The sequence below is a fragment of the Culex pipiens genome, chromosome 3 (genome assembly GCF_016801865.2).
Source record: "Culex pipiens pallens isolate TS chromosome 3, TS_CPP_V2, whole genome shotgun sequence".
NCBI lineage: Eukaryota > Metazoa > Arthropoda > Insecta > Diptera > Culicidae > Culex > Culex pipiens.
The window spans coordinates 177,346,119-177,364,733 of NC_068939.1; the positions used below are offsets into that span (position 1 = coordinate 177,346,119).

The 18,615-nt window shown below is 34.6% G+C and overlaps 1 protein-coding gene across 1 annotated transcript in view; it reads right to left on the reverse strand.

The window, feature by feature from the left end:
- Window positions 1-3,531: 3,531 nt before the first annotated feature.
- The window catches only part of LOC120432351 (hemicentin-1-like), a 295,990-nt gene continuing 280,906 nt past the window's right edge, over window positions 3,532-18,615 (reverse strand). The window contains exons 10-11 of the mRNA XM_039597537.2: window positions 15,000-15,058; window positions 3,532-4,970 (exon numbers count right to left, since the gene is read on the reverse strand). Of these exons, the coding sequence (XP_039453471.1) occupies window positions 4,825-4,970; window positions 15,000-15,058 (205 nt within the window). The 3' untranslated portion in view covers window positions 3,532-4,824. The remainder of the gene's footprint in view (window positions 4,971-14,999; window positions 15,059-18,615) is intronic.

Here is an 18,615-nt window from a genome sequence, read left to right on the forward strand (position 1 = left end):
CGAATACTAAACTTCATTTAACTTCATATAACACTATTTAAATAAATTCAAATTTTAGGAACTGTCACAATTTTTAACAACAAAAAATTAAAAAATGCATGATTTTTCAAGGACATGGGGTTAAATGCATAAAATTAAACAGAAACTTTAATTGTTTTCATTAAAACAACCCTAGACACCACTTTTGCATCGCAAAATGGAACACACACTACACTCATCTACCCGTACACACACACACACTTTCCCAACGCACCAACATTTCCCCCCTTTATTTCCAGCGAACCATAACAATCACCATAATGATGATTGCGGAAAAAATAATCGTTTTCCATTTTGGGGTGGCGCCACCACCCATTTTCGCGCGTCAGATTTGCTTGTCTGTGCGTTCATTGGCCCCCCTGGTCACGTTTGCTTTATTTTATTTTTATTTTTTTCCCCGGCACATGACGGAAGTTCCGGTCACTTCCGGGATAGCGAACACGGGAGAGAACGGGGGAAGGGAGAAGTCCGTGAGTGACATTTTTGGCGAACAATAAAACTGCCATAATAATAAGCGCCACGGGCGAGCGGTGTGAAACAAAAGCCCTGAAAGGCTGAGAGACAGGGAAGAGTTCAATTGAGCAATTGGGAGCTTTAAGTGTTTAAGTGATGGTGTACGCGCCTCGGGGTTGTTTTGGTTAGTGTGTGGTTTTGGCAATTGTGAAAGCAAGTTGGAAATACTATAACAACACATGTTTGTTGAGTTGTGCATCTTTTCAATATTTTTTTTTTTCGTTAAATTGTTTCAATCTTGTTTAAATTTTACGGAAAATTATAATTTTTTCTTCTTTTTAAATGCAAATAAAATCAGTTATTTTTGACAAGTTTGTTGTCTGTCTGATGATGATTTTTGACAGAATGGTTCAAAATTTTAGAAGTCAGACAGTGCTGTTTTCTGCAGCTCAGGGAGGAGCAAACAATATTTTATTGATTCATTTAATTTAGCCATTATTAATGAACAGATCGCAGATTTTTGCACCAGTTGTGGTCATAATTTGCTGGCAGCACTGCTGAGTAATTCTCTACGTTTTCGCAACTCGAATTTTCTTAGTAAATTTTCCATTTGAATAAGAGCGCCAAATTATTTCAAGATACCCAAGGTTTTAGGAAACTTTCCTAGAATTTCCGAAACTAAAGAATAAGTACCGATATTTCTAACTTTTCCGCAGTAATAAAGTTATGAAAATGCATGAACAAAAATTGAAGTTTGAACGAATTCAATATTTTAGAACAAGACTTTTTAGATCCAGATAAATATTTAAAAAATGTAGCATGGTAAAAGTACTATCAGCTAACGTACAAAATCAAGCTTAAAGTTATGAAATAAACTACAGAAAACCAAAAAAATGCATAAATATTTTGATTGCTCACATCAAATTCCCGTTTCCTGTTTTTTTTTGCAGTGAAATTGGACAATATCGTTATCGTTATTTCGATAATTCTATCGTCGATAATCTTTTTAAAAATCTTTCTATAATTGGCTTAATTTAACTATATAATGTTAAATTTCCAATGCATTAACTAAGAATATATTTTTGGAAAATGTAGTAAGTTTTAAAGTATAAATACTCAAGATTGTTCACAAAATACTGTATTTTTCAAAAGCAAATTTTCATAAATTGCAATATGGGTATCGAAGCGAAGCGAAATTTGTGTATGCTTCTACGCTTTTTTATTGTTTTTTTGAAAAAAAAAAAACTAAAACATTCGCAAAATACCCTTTTTTTACGAAAATACTCAAATTATCAAAAAATGCAATACGGTTATCAAACGAAGCGAATTTTTTGTATGTTTTAACACTTTTTTATTGTTTTTTATTGTAAAATACTAAAAATTTCACAAAATACCGTATTTTTTCAAAATACTCAGATTTTCAAAATCGGCAATATAGGTATTAAACGAAGCAAAATTTGGTGTGCTTTTTTCACATTATTAGTGATTTTTTTTGGAATTCACTAAAAAAAATTCACAAAATACCGTTATTTTTGATAGTACTCAGCGATTTACAAAAAAAAAAAAGTGAAAATGTATTCACAATTTTGCTTCATTTGCAAATTTAAAAAATTTGAGTATTTTCAAAAAATACTATATTTTGGGAAAATTTGAGAGTTTCAGCAAAACAATAAAAAATCAAATAAATGAAAATGCATATCAAATTTTGCTTGCATTGATACTCATAATGCAAATTATGAAAATTTGAGTACTATCGAAAAAAACGGTATTTTTTGATTTTTTTGTGTTATTCAAAAAATAATAATAATGAGATAATGCTTAACAAATTTTGCTTCGTTTTATACCCATATAGTAAATATTGAAAATTTTAGAATTTTCGAAAAAGTAAAGTATTTTGTGAAAACTTCAGCTTTTAGCAAGAAAAGCCCTGATGAAGTAAAAATGCATACATAATTTCGCTTCGTTTCGCTAAGTATCATATTTGGGTATTTTCGGAAAATGCGTTTTTCTGTGAAAATTTCTGTATTTTCCAAAAAATAATGTGAAAAAGCATACAAGACTTTGCTTTGTTTGATAGCAATATCGCAAATTTTGGAAATTTGAGTATTTATAAAAATAATCTTGAAATTGTTTTCTTTAAGTGTTTGAACAATTTTCATACGAGTTTCACAATAGTAGTTTATGCAACAAGTTGCAAAAAGAGGATTTTTTCAGCACGAGTCGTACATTAATCCAACGAGGTTCACCGAGTTGGATAAATACGACGAGTGCTGAAAAAATCAAGTTTTGCAACGAGTTCCATACAACATTTTTTGCAATTCCGAAAACACCCATTGAGTGAAATTTTAAGTGAAATTTTCATGTAAAAAAAAACGAAACTATTGGCACTACGCCCCCCGGGGCATGGCCTTCCTCTAACGTGGGATTTCTGCTCCAGCGCCTCTGACGAGACAGGAGAAACCGGGACCGACGTTTTACTTCACCATCCGATAGAAGCTCAGTGGATAAGGCGGGAATCGAACCCGCGTCTCATAGCATCATCGGGATCGGCAGCCGAAGCCGCTACCCCTGCGCCACGAGACCCACGAAATTTTCATGTATTTTGTCAATAAATCGTTTAAATCAAAAAAATGTTGAAAAGTGTTACTTTTCGAAACAAGTGCTGAAAAGTTCAACTTTTCAGCACCCATTTCAGTGCTGAAAAGTAGAACTTTTCAGCATTTATTTTGAAAAGTGTTGCTATTCGATTCTGTTATTTTTGGTACAGAAAAGTAGGCTATTTCGTCGTTCAAGAATGACAGGAAAGGTAAGTAGTTTCACGACGGAATTGCAAAAAAAAAAATATCTGGCTCGAAAATCTAGCATAACTATCAAGAAACCAAAATGGAAACACGTATGATGCAAAATGGCTACTTTTTCCATAAAAAAAAGCAGGATCATAGATTTATAACAAATATTTAAAATATCGAAAAATGCGAAAATCTGGAGGATTGCTCTGCTGGCAATGTCTTCATTGTCTCCCTGCTCAATCGATTGAACCGCTCATCAATTTCTCCCACCCATTTTTCTCCACCCCTAAAAAATATGTCGACGGTTGATCCACGGGAAGATTACATCACCATCATCGCCGAGTTCTGGCCATTTTTATCGCACCGCTCTTGTCCAGATTATTTTTCGATTTTTATTTCGCCGCCGCCGACGTGAAAATGAAGTGGAAATTGAATTAAAATAAATTATCGAGCCATTTATATCTTTTTTTTTTCTCTGCGTGCCTGTTGTTGTCATCATCGCTTCGCCGCCATTGTTTTCGGGGGGGGGATTTTTTTTCCAGCTATTTTTATTTTATTCAAATTGCACTTAATTTCGTCGAGCATCTCCTGGGCCACCGCGGTGGTGCTGCCACCTTCCGGCCCACTTTTCTTTCATGTGGTATTTTCCATTAACTGGCGGTGCTTTATTGAATTGGGTGTGCTCTACACGGAGGGAAATGAAAACAAAGCCAGCCCGAACGTAATGAAAATTACAACCGCGTCACTTCCGTCCGAGCCACTTCCAGGGAGAAAGGCGAAATTTTTTGGTTGCGATTTTAATCGAAATCCGGGAAATCACTTTATTTTTTGCGCAAAAAATATGTTTTGTTTTTCGAAATGGAATTCCATCTCGATGGAAAATAAAAACGGAAAAAACTCTGAAAGACTCGCCCATTTTGGCAATTTAAATTTAATTAAAAATAAATTAACTTTATCGCCTCTCTCATCGCTCATTTTATGCGTTATTTATTAATACTTCATACAGCGTTTTTCCTCTGTTTTTATTTAAATTAATTTTTCCATATCAAAAATAGTCTTTTTGGTTGCATCATTACATTTTTATCATTTTCACTACTCTTTCGCTCTCTTTCCCACATTTTTTTTTGTTTTTGCTTAATTTCATCAATCCACGCTCGTTGACTCACGCTGAATGGACAAACATAACACCTCCCCGCAGCAGAACAAGTTTGGGGCAGGAAAATCGAATTAAAATTTAATCACCATTCAATGGGCAAACGACAAAACAGATGCCCCGCTGCACATGGTAATTGATTTAACCAGAAACAAAAACACGAAATTCAATAAACATCTGCAATAACTTTTTTGTTTTTCTCTCACAAAAAAAACGTGGACCGATTTCTCTGTTTGTGATGCTATTTCGCCTGCATGTATGCAATCGTGGCGCTGTAAGTTTCCCCAATAGATGGCGCCACTTTTTCCCCTTTCTTTCTTTCATGATTTGTTTGAATGTGTGTGTGTGTGTGTTTTTTTTAACTGCTGCTTAAATGGCTAACGGTCACCTTCAAAAAACGATGGCCCTGGCTTGCAGCGTGGCTCCCAGAAGAAGGACGATGACTGCCGTCACGGAGGTGGTGAGCAAGCTGGGGTGACTTCGACCACTGCCGTTCGAGTCCCGGTGCGTGACACTCAGGTCGCGGATCTCGGTGTCTGTGAAAGAAGATGGACAATTTGGTAAGCAAATTATTTTGAGAATAAGTTTTTTTTTTTTCTAGACTATCTGAAGTACAGTCCAGACACGATTGTCCGAAGGCCTCGCAAAAATGTTCGGATAATCGAATCACGACAAAAATGTTTTTTTTCGCTTTCTTATTTTTGTTTTTTTTTTCACAATACTCTGAAAAGGTTTAGAATTTATAATTAAAGATTCCGTTGGCGAAATATATAAAAAAATCATTTCGTATTTCTAGAGGACAAAAACAACATTTAAAACAACTTTTTAAAAAAACTTAAAAAAATTATTTTGATGATTCGAAAATAAGAAACTTAAATAAAACCTAATTAATTGTGTGTCTAAAAAAGAAAGAAGGCATCCAGAAGATGAAAACTAAAACTCACAAAGATAACTGGATTAACAAATGAGCGATTTTTAATCCCCATGTGAACTTTGAAAAAAATTTTAAACCCCAACCCAATGTCACCCCTGATGAAGGTACTTTCTGTTGATATTAGTTTCCACTGTAAAAAAACACACAAAAAAAATTCATAATGGACAGTATTTTTGTAAGTTATCAAATTTTCATAATTTGTTTGCATTTTGACTTTTATTAGAGCTAATTGTAAGCTTTACACAAAATACCATTTTTTTAAATACTAAAGATTCATAATTTTCAGCATGGCAATGAAACAATGCATTTTTGAAATATTTTTTTGTAAAATACTATTTTTTTTTTCAAAGTACATTATTTTTTGCGAAAATACTAAAATTTTCATAATTTGCTATATATGCATCAAACAAAACAAAATTTTGTATGCATTTTCGAATTATTTAAAAAAAAGCACTCAAATTTTCACAAAATACCGTTTTTTTATCATTTGTTATACTGCCCATAATTGAAAATTCGGCTATTATGCCAAATCAAGTATTCCGAGAAAAACGCGTTTTAGTGTTTGTCACAAAATCTCCGTCAAGGCAATTTCCCATAAGAGTGGCATATTAGCCGTTTGGTTTTTCGCATCGGCAGCCAAGTCTAAACACTATTTCAGTGAAATTCAAGTTCCAGGAGATGCGTTGGAACATCCTCTACCACCTGGTGCTAATATCTCGTTTTTGCCAAAAGTGGATATTAGCCGTTTTTTCAATGGTGGGCAGTATATGGGTATTAAACGAAGCGAAATTTTGCATGTATTTTCACTTAAATATAATTTTTTTTGTTGAAAAACTTAAATTTTCACAATATATAATAATTTTAAAACACCGTATTTTTCATCAAAATTTCAGTATTTTTGAAAAAGCTATTTTGTGAAAATTTTAGTATTTTAACAAAAATCGAATAATTTGAAAATGCATACAACATTTCGCTTCTTTTGATACCAATATTGCGAACTATGTAAATTTGAGAGCTTACGAAAAAATATGTTTTTTTTTGTGTAAATTTCAGTATTTACATAACAAACTTTAATAAAATGAAAAAAATAAAATTTGAGCATTTTCGAAAAAAGGTATTCTGTAACATTTTTTGAGTATCCATACTTTCAGTGAAGAGTAGTTAGGAAAATATCAAAATTTAGAAAATTTAGCTCAGCAGCGTAAAAAACATAAGGTAAAAATATTTTAAATTTAATTTGTAATGGCCTAATTAATAATAACAAAAAACTGTTTTCACACACAATGTAAAATAAATCAAGTAAGAAATTCTCCACGCCAACTGAAAATTAATTTCATTGGTTTTTTTTTTCATTTTAGCTAAAACATTCCAAGCTGCTTCACCATGACAAAAAAAATGGCTTATTTTGCATTAAAACCTTACCTTTTTTGTCATTCTGGCTTTTAAAATTTTCAACATGCTCACAGTACAACACATTTGACAAAGGAATCTTTTTTTGACACTGGAAAATGGATAACATTTTTTCAGTTGAAAATTTTGTGCTGTTATGAAAAGTTTTCTATTTGAGCAATTCTCTACCAAAACCGGAAATGGATTTTATTTGTATTTTTTTATTTGGCTCAGACTTTGTGGGGGCCTTCCCTATGACCAAAGAAGCTATTTTGTGTCATTGGTTCACCCATTAACACTGGAACGCCCAACGCATGTCCAACTTACACGGACGCCCAAGCCTCCCAAAAAAGTTGGAACGGTAACTTCAACTCGCTGGTTCTCGGGCATAACTCACCCAATCAAGACGATTCTTTTTTCCAGTGATTTGTTAGGATGTCTAGATGATCCTAGAACTTTGCAGAACTTGATTTGAACAAATCTGTAATTTTTGCGACCAAAAACATCGTTCCAACTTTTTCAAAAAGACTGCCTCCGCGGAATTTTTGGCGAATTTTATTTTACACGCGAAAAAAAAAGTTGGAACGATGTTTTTGGTCGCAAAAATTACAGATTTGTTCAAATCAAGTTCTGCAAAGTTCTAGGATCATCTAGACATCCTAACAAATCACTGGAAAAAAGAATCGTCTTGATTGGGTGAGTTATGCCCGAGAACCAGCGAGTTGAAGTTACCGTTCCAACTTTTTTAGAGCCTTGGGCGTTGGAATGTTAAAGTCTCCATACAGTTTTGGCAGCTGTCCATACAAAAATGGTATGTAAATATTCAAACAACTGTAACTTTTGAGTGATTTTTTTTATCAAATTGGTGTCTTCGGCAAAGTTGTAGGTTTAGGATTATTGAGAAAAAATGAGTTCACGGAAATTAAAATTTGCCGATTTTCATTTAACTTTTTTTTTTCACCGAAAAACATATTTCCCAAAATATATAATTTTTGATTTTTCGAAATTTTTTGATATGTCTTAGGGGACTAAAACCCGCAACTTTTGAGCCATAGAGAAGTATGGTTTAAAATTCAGAGTTATACATTTTTGAATAAACAGAGATTTTTGAAAAAAAAAATGGAAATTTCACACAAAAAAAGTCGATTTAATTTTTTTATTTAAAATTGAATTTGCAATCGAAAAGTACCTTACACATTTTAAGATAAAGGGCTCCGTTTTCAAGATATAGCCACCGAAAGTTTGATTTCAGCAAAATATTTTAAGTTTTTCGATTTAAAAAAGTGACCATGACTTACCATTTCCAAGATTTTTTTTTTAAGTTCAGAAAATTTGCTATAAAATTGTCTAAAAGACATTGAAGATTGGACCACTGGTTGCTGAGATAAAGCAGATAAAAAAAAAAGAAACAGGAAAATTTATGTTTTCCCGAGCAGACGGAAATAACTTGGGAATAACGTTTTTTGATATTTGAAAATACTAGGCCAATAACATTTTATGTTATTTATAACAAGATTTGTTATTCGTCGTTATGAAATTTTTGTTATCGGATTGTTATTGTAATAACAGAATAATAACATTTTTAGTTATTCTTCGAACAAATCTTTGTTATTATTTTTTGTTATTTTAACAACTAATCCGATCATCCAGTTCGCTGATAGACTTCAAGCGAGATAGAAGTGTTTTCACCAGTCGCTAACGCATATTGAGCACTCTGTGAACACAAAAGCCATTGTTTTACTGGCATTGTTTGCCAGGGATTTTTTTTTTCCATTTGTGGATTTTTTCGGGGCGTAGCTCCCAAAATGGAACCGAAACGGGAATTCACCATCAAGCTCCGGTTTGGGGCTGAGGCCCGGAATCCGAACAACGCGGAGATCTTCAAGTTCTTCAACAAGCAAGGATGGACCAGCGAGGACTTGAGCGCAATGTACCGCGACGACCACAGCGTGTTCGTGCGGTTCAAAACGGAACCGATGATGCGCGGTGCCCTGACCAAACTGGGGCCGAAGGTCAAGTTCGACTACGACAACGGAACCTCCCTGGAAGTGCAAGTACAGGCGGCCGCAGGTACGTTCAAGTACGTCCGGATTTTCGGACTCCCCCCGGAAGTGGACGATCGGCACATCGTTACGACGATGTCCAAGTACGGTGCCATCCAGCAGTTGGTGCGGGAACGGTATTCGGTGGAAACTGGTTTCCCGATCTGGAACGGGGTCAGGGGCCTCCACATCGAGCTGGTGTCGGAGATCCCTGCGCAGCTGACAATCCAGCACTGCAAGGCAAGGATCTACTACGACGGATTGCAGAACAAATGCTTCGGGTGTGGGGCACTTGATCACCTTAAGGCGACCTGCCCAAAACGGAACAGTGTCAACAAGCGGCTGGCCGCGGCGGCGACACCAGCTGGCGGATCCTTTGCTAGCATCGTTGCAAACGGAACACCTGTGGAACCGTTGGGCGCATCGCCCGCATCTGGAATGGTGGTACTTAACCCCAAACCCCCAGCACCCATCAGCAAACCTAACCTCGAAGACCACGTGGAGCCGGTTGCTCCAGAGTTTACGGCTCCTGCAGAGCTGCCTGCGCTGCCGCAGGGTGGAGGGGACGAGGTCGCGGAGGAGAGCGGCGATCAGTCCATGGACGAAGACGACGACAACCAGCAAAACGAAGGAGAAGTTTCGCCAAACGGCGCAGCTTCGATGGAGACGGACGCCGCCTGGACTGAGGCGAAGGGTAAAGGCAAGAAGGGCAAGGGGAAGCGTGGTCGTCCACGAAAGCCCATCGAGTCGGACGCATCCGAGTCAGATGCGATAGGAGGAAAGCAGTTCATCGTACCAGCCCAAGGTGCCGATCTGCTGGCGGCGTTGGCGCTGCCGAAGCCGACGGGACCACGAACGAGATCGGCTTCCGAGCAACGATCACCACACGACAACAAGTAAATTATTTCATCGTACCAACACTCCTTTTCCGGATATGACCTTTGCCCACCAGTACACTGACTCTCTTCGGACACCTTTACTAACACAAACGATACGCCAATACTAACCCATACTAACCATACTAACATATACTAATACTGATATTACTAACTCAAGTCACACTAACACAATGAACTATTCGTATTCTATTGCTACCATAAATTTAAACAGCACCAACACGACAGTTAACAAGGGATTATTGAAGGATTTTGTATATAACCACGACATCGATATAATCTTTTTGCAAGAAGTTAGTTATGAGGATTTTTCTTTTATTTTTACACATAATGCTTTAGTTAATATTAGTTTAGATCGTAAGGGAACAGCAATACTTATAAGGAAAACTTTTGATTACTCTGATTGTATATATGATCCATCTGGTAGAGTTATCTCAGTAATTGTAAATAATGTAAATTTTGTAAATATTTATGCGCACTCTGGAAGTAATATGAAGAAGGAACGGGATAATTTATTTACTGAAGCTTTGACTGTACATTTAAACAAACCTTATTCTGCATCAACGTTGATTGGGGGAGATTTTAATTGTATTTTGGACGCGGCCGACACTAAAGGGCCCTACAAGAATTTTTCTTGTGGATTAAAAAGTTTGATTGATCTATTTGCTTATAAAGATATTGCTAAACTTAGAAAAGAAAACCAATTCACCTTTTATCGAGGTGATTCCGCCTCCAGACTAGATAGGTTTTATGCACCTTCTAGTTTGGTGGAAAATGTTGTAGCTTGCTCTACATTGCCCCTCGCTTTCTCGGATCATCACTCTGTAGTAATTAAAATAAAATATTTAAATGGAAACTTATTGACAAAAGGGCGTGGCTATTGGAAAGTCAACCCTTCTTTACTTTCAATGAATAATATAACTGAAAATTTTAAACAAGAGTATGAAAATCTTAAGGAAAGGAATGTATATAATTATAACTTTAACAGGTGGTGGAATCAACATTTTAAAAATAAAGTAAAACAATTTTATAAAAATGAAAGTTACAATTTAAATCTTACTGTCAGGAATTCTAAGTCGGCTCTTTTGGGTTCTCTAAACAATTTATCGAAGCGTTTGGTTGAAGGGGAAAATGTGGCAGATGAAATGAGTATTGTTAAATCTAAACTAATGAATTTAGAACAAAATCGGTTGAAAAATCTTGGGGAAAAAATGTCGTCGAGCACAATTGCAGAGGGGGAAAAAATAACAGTTTATCAGCTTTCAAATTCGATACATCGTGGAAGTTCTTTCGGTCTTCGTTTGAGAGACATTTCAAATGGAAATATTATTACTGAAAGTGTTAATTTAATCTAATCGGTCTTTATCGGTGAAATCTGACGCAAATTTTAGAGGAAAGATAATGAAATTTTAGGTGGATAGGTCGACTAAGAGTCATAGAAGAAGATATAAAGGACGGAAAACTAAGTCAGCGAAGGGCCATTTGAGGAAGTATGTGTGTGTGATCAAGTCTTTTAGCCTTCTAATTTGGCTCTGTACAAGTACTGAGCGAAACACACAGTAAATGTACAGAGACAACTTATTCCTGCAGCGTCATCCATATGACTCCCGGACGGCCAAAAGAAATGATCGCACACCGCCTATACATACAACCGGCACGTTACTTTGGTTCTACCGATGGAGCGCAAGGGTAATGCAGTACGGCTTTGTCTTGAATACCAAGCTACCAGAGCAAAAGCTCAAGACACATCCCAGAAATATCCGAACGCAATAAATGTCATCGGTAGAACCAAAGTAACGTGCCGGTTGTATGTATAGGCGGTGTGCGATCATTTCTTTTGGCCGTCCGGGAGTCATATGGATGACGCTGCAGGAATAAGTTGTCTCTGTACATTTACTGTGTGTTTCGCTCAGTACTTGTACAGAGCCAAATTAGAAGGCTAAAAGACTTGATCACACACACATACTTCCTCAAATGGCCCTTCGCTGACTTAGTTTTCCGTCCTTTATATCTTCTTCTATGACTCTTAGTCGACCTATCCACCTAAAATTTCATTATCTTTCCTCTAAAATTTGCGTCAGATTTCACCGATAAAGACCGATTAGATTAAATTAACATCAGTTCTCGGTGACCAAAACAATATGGGTATTACTGAAAGTGCCAAAATCGGCCCCATGGTGCACAGCTTCTTTTCGGAACAGTACAATAATGTTTCAGATCTTGTTGACCAAGACGAAGCAGATGACATTTTACAAAATGTAACCAAGAATTTAACGATTGAGGAAAAACAAAGTTTGGAAGAGCACATAAGTGTTGAAGAAATCGCTGCAACCTTAAAATTATGCAACCGAAAAAAGTCGCCGGGCCCGGACGGGCTGACTTATGAATTTTATCTAACTCACTTTGAAATTTTAAAATTTGATATTTGTAAACTTTTTAATGCATATCTTAGTGGAGAATTAATTCCCCCAAAAGAATTTTCTGAAGGAATAATAACCTTGATACCTATAAAAGGTGACACATCTCTTTTTCAGAATCAAAGACCAATCAGCTTATTAAACACAGATTATAAACTTTTTACAAAAATAATTGCTAATAGGATACAATCAAAAATTGGAAATTTAATAGATATAGGACAAAGTGCATGTATTGCAGGGCGTTCATGCACAGATAATCTTAATGATGTTCGACGTATTTTAACAAAATCAATTGAAAGTAAGAGCTTCAAAGGTTTTTTGCTTAGTTTGGATCTCGAAAAAGCTTTTGACAAAGTTAGTCATAATTTTCTTTGGATTGTTTTAAAAAGGTTTGGATTTTCAGATAAATTGATTAGTTGCTTGAAGTGTTTATATGGGAAGGCTACTTCTAAAATATTGTTCAATGGTTTTCTTACGGAGGAGATAAGAATAAAGTGTTCGGTCCGTCAAGGCTGTCCTTTAAGTATGATTTTATTTGTTTTATATATAGAACCTCTTATTCGGAATATTGATCAGGCCATACTCGGGGTTCTTACGTTTAATAAGTTTCTCAGAGTAATTGCCTTCGCTGATGACTTGAATGTGTTTCTTAGAAGCAATGAAGAGTTTGATATTGTCCTCAATATTATTGACTCTTTCTCTAAATGTTCAAAAATAAAGTTAAACAAAGATAAGTCATGTTTTTGGAGAATTAATAATTGTAAGGGAGGCCCTTTTATGGTTAAAGAAACAGAAAATTTAAATTTGCTCGGCGTGACCTTTAAGAGCAATTGGAGCAATACTATTGATTATAACTACGAAAAATTAATAAATGGGATAAAATATAGGATCAATTTGAACAATTTTCGAACAATGGATTTAATTCAAAAAGTTTGGTATTTGAACACATTTATTTTATCTAAGTTGTGGTATCTCTCACAAGTTTTACCACCGAAAAATAAGCACATTGCTTCAATTAGAAAAATTTCGGGAATGTTTCTTTGGAAAGGTTATATTTTTAGAGTTGATAAAAGGCAGCTGTATTTAGATATGGACCGTGGTGGATTGGGATTCATTGATCCAGAAGCCAAGTGCAAAGCCTTATTTATAAAAAATATTTTAAAAGAAACAGATGATAACTCTCAGAATGAAAAATACTTATTGAATTTTAATCATTTGCAAAGATTAACGAGAAATGGCAAGGAATGGATTGAGGAATCAAAAAGGCTGATTAACGATAATATTCAAATTAAATGTACTAAACAACTATACCGTACTTTCATTGATCAATACAATTTTACACCACGTATTGAAACAGAGTTTCCTTCAATAAACTGGAACATACTTTGGAATTTAATGAATCAACCATATTTTTTGTCACATGATAAATCTAAACTTTATTTACTTTTCAACGATCTTGTACCAAACAAGCGCAAATTATTGCATTATAATATAGGAAGAGTGGAAAATGAAATTTGTGAAGTTTGTGGTGAGATTGACACTAATCTGCATCGAGTTCGAAGTTGTATAGCGGGGAAAGAAATTCGCGATTGGGTTTTTGAAATTTTTCGCAAAAGGTTCGCAGTTTCGGCTAAGCAAATAGATGATCTGTTTTTCTGGCGTATTGATACCGAAAGTTTTCCCCAAAGGGCTGCGATGTGGCTTGCTGTACACTTTGTCGCTTACTGTGTGGATAAATTTCCCCGTTTCAATTTGTTTATTTTCCAGAGGAGCATAAGAGAGTTTAGATGGAATTCGAAAGGTTTAGTGAAGAAGTATTTTAAGGATTATTTAAACATTTGTTAAAAAAGCTTAGGGAATTGATGTCGTCGTGTGTGGTGCCTGCATTTTGTAAAGATACAATGCAATAGAAAAATAAAGGATGTTTTAGAAAAAAAAAAAAATCATCCCAATAACAGTTGGCGGTATTCTTCCATAACAAAAAATGTTATTCCAAAGTTGTTTTGGCTTTCAATCAAAATCAGACCAATAACAAATTTTGTTATGATAACATAAACTGTTATTAAACTCTTATGCAAAAATGGATTTGTCATGAAGATTCCATAACACATTCTGTTATTTTAACAGTATTTGTTATTGAAATGGCATGAATTTTGTTATTACCGTCTGCCCGGGTTCTAAGTCTCTTCCGACTTTAATGTTGAAACATGAAACATTCGTGTGATTTTTCGATATTTTCGAAAACAATATTTTGAATTTTTTTTAATCAAGACTAACATTTCAAAAGGGCGTAATATTGAATGTATGGCCCTTTGAAATTTTAATTACTTCGTCGAAAATTTCTTAATTATTTAGAAATAATATTTCCTGAAATTGGAATCACGAAAAACATTAAAGAAAACACTGGAATTTGAATATTTCACCATCTTTGTTTCGATGAATTAAACTAATCGCATCAAAACATTTCCAAACAACAACAAAAAAAAGCAACCATTTGGAATTTTAAGTTGAAATCACGAAAAACACAAAAAACACTTGAATTAAAATATAGGATCAGTTTTGTTCGAAGAAAGGAAAAAAAAGAAGAAGAAGAAATATGCAAATATTTTTGATAAAAAGACTTTTATGGTTTGAATCTTGTTTAAAAATACCTAACAGCATTTATTTGAATGTCTAAAGATCAAATTTGAAAAATTTAACTTTTTGCTTTAAACTGAACTGCTAGGACCAAAAAAATGTTTTTTTTTTCGAAACGTAAAACATATTTTTTTACTGATCGACTGTCAAAAGAAATTAATATGAAAATATAAAAATTCTACATGAAGTTTAAAGCACAAAATATTTAAAAAAAAACTTTTAATCTTACATTTCTAGTAATTACACCTACCTGTGTTTGATGTGGTGAACAGAAAGCTTTCGGAGAAATCACTCCAACCATACCGGTTTCTAGAAATGCCATTTCCAGATGCGAGTTATTTTTGCCATTTCAGTGTCAAACGAGACACGGGGAAAGGTTGATGGTGTTCGTTGAAAGCAGCATGAAACGAGTAATTAGAAGAGGAAAAAATGTTGTAGGATTATATTTGGGTTTATGGCTTTGGTTTCATTCAAGTTAAATTTATTTTTTTCTAAATAATAAACTGTAGTTCTGAAAATATGTGCAATACCCACTCGAAAATAAACTATTCCACCGATAATTCAATAACCCAACCCAAATCATGACTCCTCAACCACGTAAGCAAAAAAGGGTCAACCACCACCGCTCCCGGGCCCGGCTGGCAGCTGTCCTTAATTTTGGCATCTTCAAGAGTTACGACCTAGCGCACCGTTTGACCTTTTCCTGTCCCGAGAATCGATACGAAGCCCAACCAACCCAAGCCGAAAACCTCAGGGCCATGATTTACGGTTATTAATATTCCATTTTCCCATTTTGCCGTGGCTGCCATCTGCCAAAGATAGATCATCCCTTCGAACCGATTGGGCCAGATGTACTGGTGGTGGTGGCCCTATTAAAACCCCGGAACGATCGATTAGGAAAGCATTCCGGGATTCACCAGGACGACGACGACGACGAAACCAAAAGATGGCAATAATAATTTGTCACTGGTAATAGCTGTCAGGCCGACATTCCCCACTAGAAGAAGGTTGAGAGTTCTGCCTCCTCGAACTACGACAACAACAAAAAAGCTCTCCCACAAAGCTCACTTTTATTCAATCAGGCACGTTCGACGACGAGCTTTTCTTGTCAGTTTTCTCCAACCACTTCTTGCGCTACTCTTCTGAAGAGTGAGTCTCGTGTGCAGCAATGCATCGATAATGATCCATGGTGCATGACGTTCGACGTTTTTTGCCCCCCTTGAACCGTTGAACATGCAATGCAATGCCAATTGGAAAAGAGACCTGGTGGGAACTTCGGTCGTCGTGGTGTTTGGGCCCTGCTGATGTGACACCCACCGGAAGAGTATGCAAAAACCACATCAGTATTGTCAGAATGTCCTCCCAGACCGACTCCTCAGATCCACCACCAGCATCCACAAGAGCAGAAGCAGAACTAGCGAGAGAACAAACGTAAAACCCGGGTGCAATCCGACGGATGATTACGGATTGTGGTTCTGGGATTGTGACCTGCTGGGATAGCGGTGTGGACGGCATCAGCTGCCTGCACTGAACAAGATTAGAGAGAATGGGACTAGGGTTGGACGATGGGGCGGTGAACTAGGGGTGCCATAGATAAGATTCAAAATTTTGATTTCAACTTTTTAGGCTGGTACAAATTTTATTTAAAGTTTTTGTCTCCCCCCCTTCAAAGTTGGCCCGAAAAATCAGGGGGCCAAAAAATATTTATTTTTTTAAACTTCAAAATTTCAATAAAAATTTAAGTACAATCATCTGAAATCAATTTAAAATGCATTCTCCTGCATTAAGAATAATTTTTAGCATGTTTGGGTTGATTTGAAAATCTTTAGAATTTTTAAAAATTTTCGATGTATATTATAGCAAAAAAATTTTTTTTTTCGCTAAAATATTTGTTTTCGTCAAATCTTACCTTTTTTGAAAACTAATGATTGCAAAACAACTGAACTAGTGTTTAATGCATTTTAAAACACCTTTTCCATGCAAATGTTGAAACTATCCCGGGCAGACGGTAATAACAAAATTCATGCCATTTCAATAACAAATACTGTTAAAATAACAGAAAGTGTTATGGAATCTTCCTGAAAAATCAATTTTTGCATAAGGGGTTAATAACCCGAGCAGACGGAAATAACGTGGGAATAACAAGTTTTGATATTGGAAAATACTAGGCCAATAACATTTTATGTTATTTATAACATGTTTTGTTATTCGCCGTTATGATTTTTTTGTTATTGGATTGTTATTGTAATAACAGACTAATAACATTTTAAGTTATTCTTCGAACAAATCTTTGTTATTATTTTTTGTTATTTTAACAACTAATCCGATCAACCCAATAACAGTTGGAGTTATTCTTCCATAACAAAAAATGTTATTCCAAAGTTGTTTTGGCTTTCAACCAATATCAGACCAATAACAAATTTTGTTATGATAACATAAACTGTTATTAAACCCTTATGCAAAAATTGATTTTTCAAGAAAATTCCATAACATTTTCTGTTATTTTAACAGTATTTGTTATTGAAATGGCATGAACTTTGTTATTACCGTCTGCCCAGGAACAGTTGATGTTTTCATAACAAAATTTGTTATTGGTCTGATATTGGTTGAAAGCCAAAACAACTTTGGAATAACATTTTTTGTTATGAAAGAATAACTCCAACTGTTATTGGGATGATCGGATTAGTTGTTAAAATAACAAAAAATAAAAACAAACATTTGTTCGAAGAATAACTAAAAATGTTATAAGTCTGTTATTACAATATCAATCCAATAACAAAAAAATCATAACGACGAATAACAAATCTTGTTATAAATAACATAAAAAGTTATTGGCCAAGTATTTTCAAATATCAAAAACTGTTATTCCCAAGTTATTTCCGTCTGCTCGGGTGGCTTGTTATTTCAATAATTATATTTTTATTTCTTTTGTGTTTACCCATTTAAAGATGAAGTTATTCGAAAAAAAATCATTTTTTTTTAAATTGGAAATTTTTGCAAAAAAAAAAACATTTTAAAAAGTTCGAGAATCCATAAACTTTCTGCACTTTACAAAAAATGACAAAATCAAGATTTTATTTTTGAAAAGGTTTAAACAACTTATTCAAGTCATTTTTCAATTGTTGATAAGTTTTTTTTATTATTATTTTTTATCAAAAAGAGCATACAACTTAACAAGAGCTTCGAATTAAATTAAAGAGATTCTAACCAATAGCTTCCGTGACTTTACGATATTTCAGTGACGCTGTGACACAAACTGCAACATTTAGAGGCTTTATTTTAAGCAATCGCATAACCCGGGCAGACGGTAATAACAAAATTCATGCCATTTCAATAACAAATACTGTTAAAATAACAGAATGTGTTATGGAATCTTCATGAAAAATCCATTTTTGCATAAGAGTTTAATAACAGTTTATGTTATCATAACAAAATTTGTTATTGGTCTGATTTTGATTGAAAGCCAAAACAACTTTGGAATAACATTTTTTGTTATGGAAGAATACCGCCAACTGTTATTGGGATGATCGGATTAGTTGTTAAAATAACAAAAAATAATAACAAAGATTTGTTCGAAGAATAACTAAAAATGTTATTATTCTGTTATTACAATAACAATCCAATAACAAAAAAATCATAACGACGAATAACAAATCTTGTTATAAATAACATAAAATGTTATTGGCCTAGTATTTTCAAATATCAAAAAACGTTATTCCCAAGTTATTTCCGTCTGCTCGGGAAACTAATATAAAATTGAAAAAAAAATATTTTTTTTAGAAAAATATAAATTGAAAATACCGAAAAAACATGGATCCCGATCAGACGAAAATAACTTGGGAATAACATTTTTTGATATTTGAAAA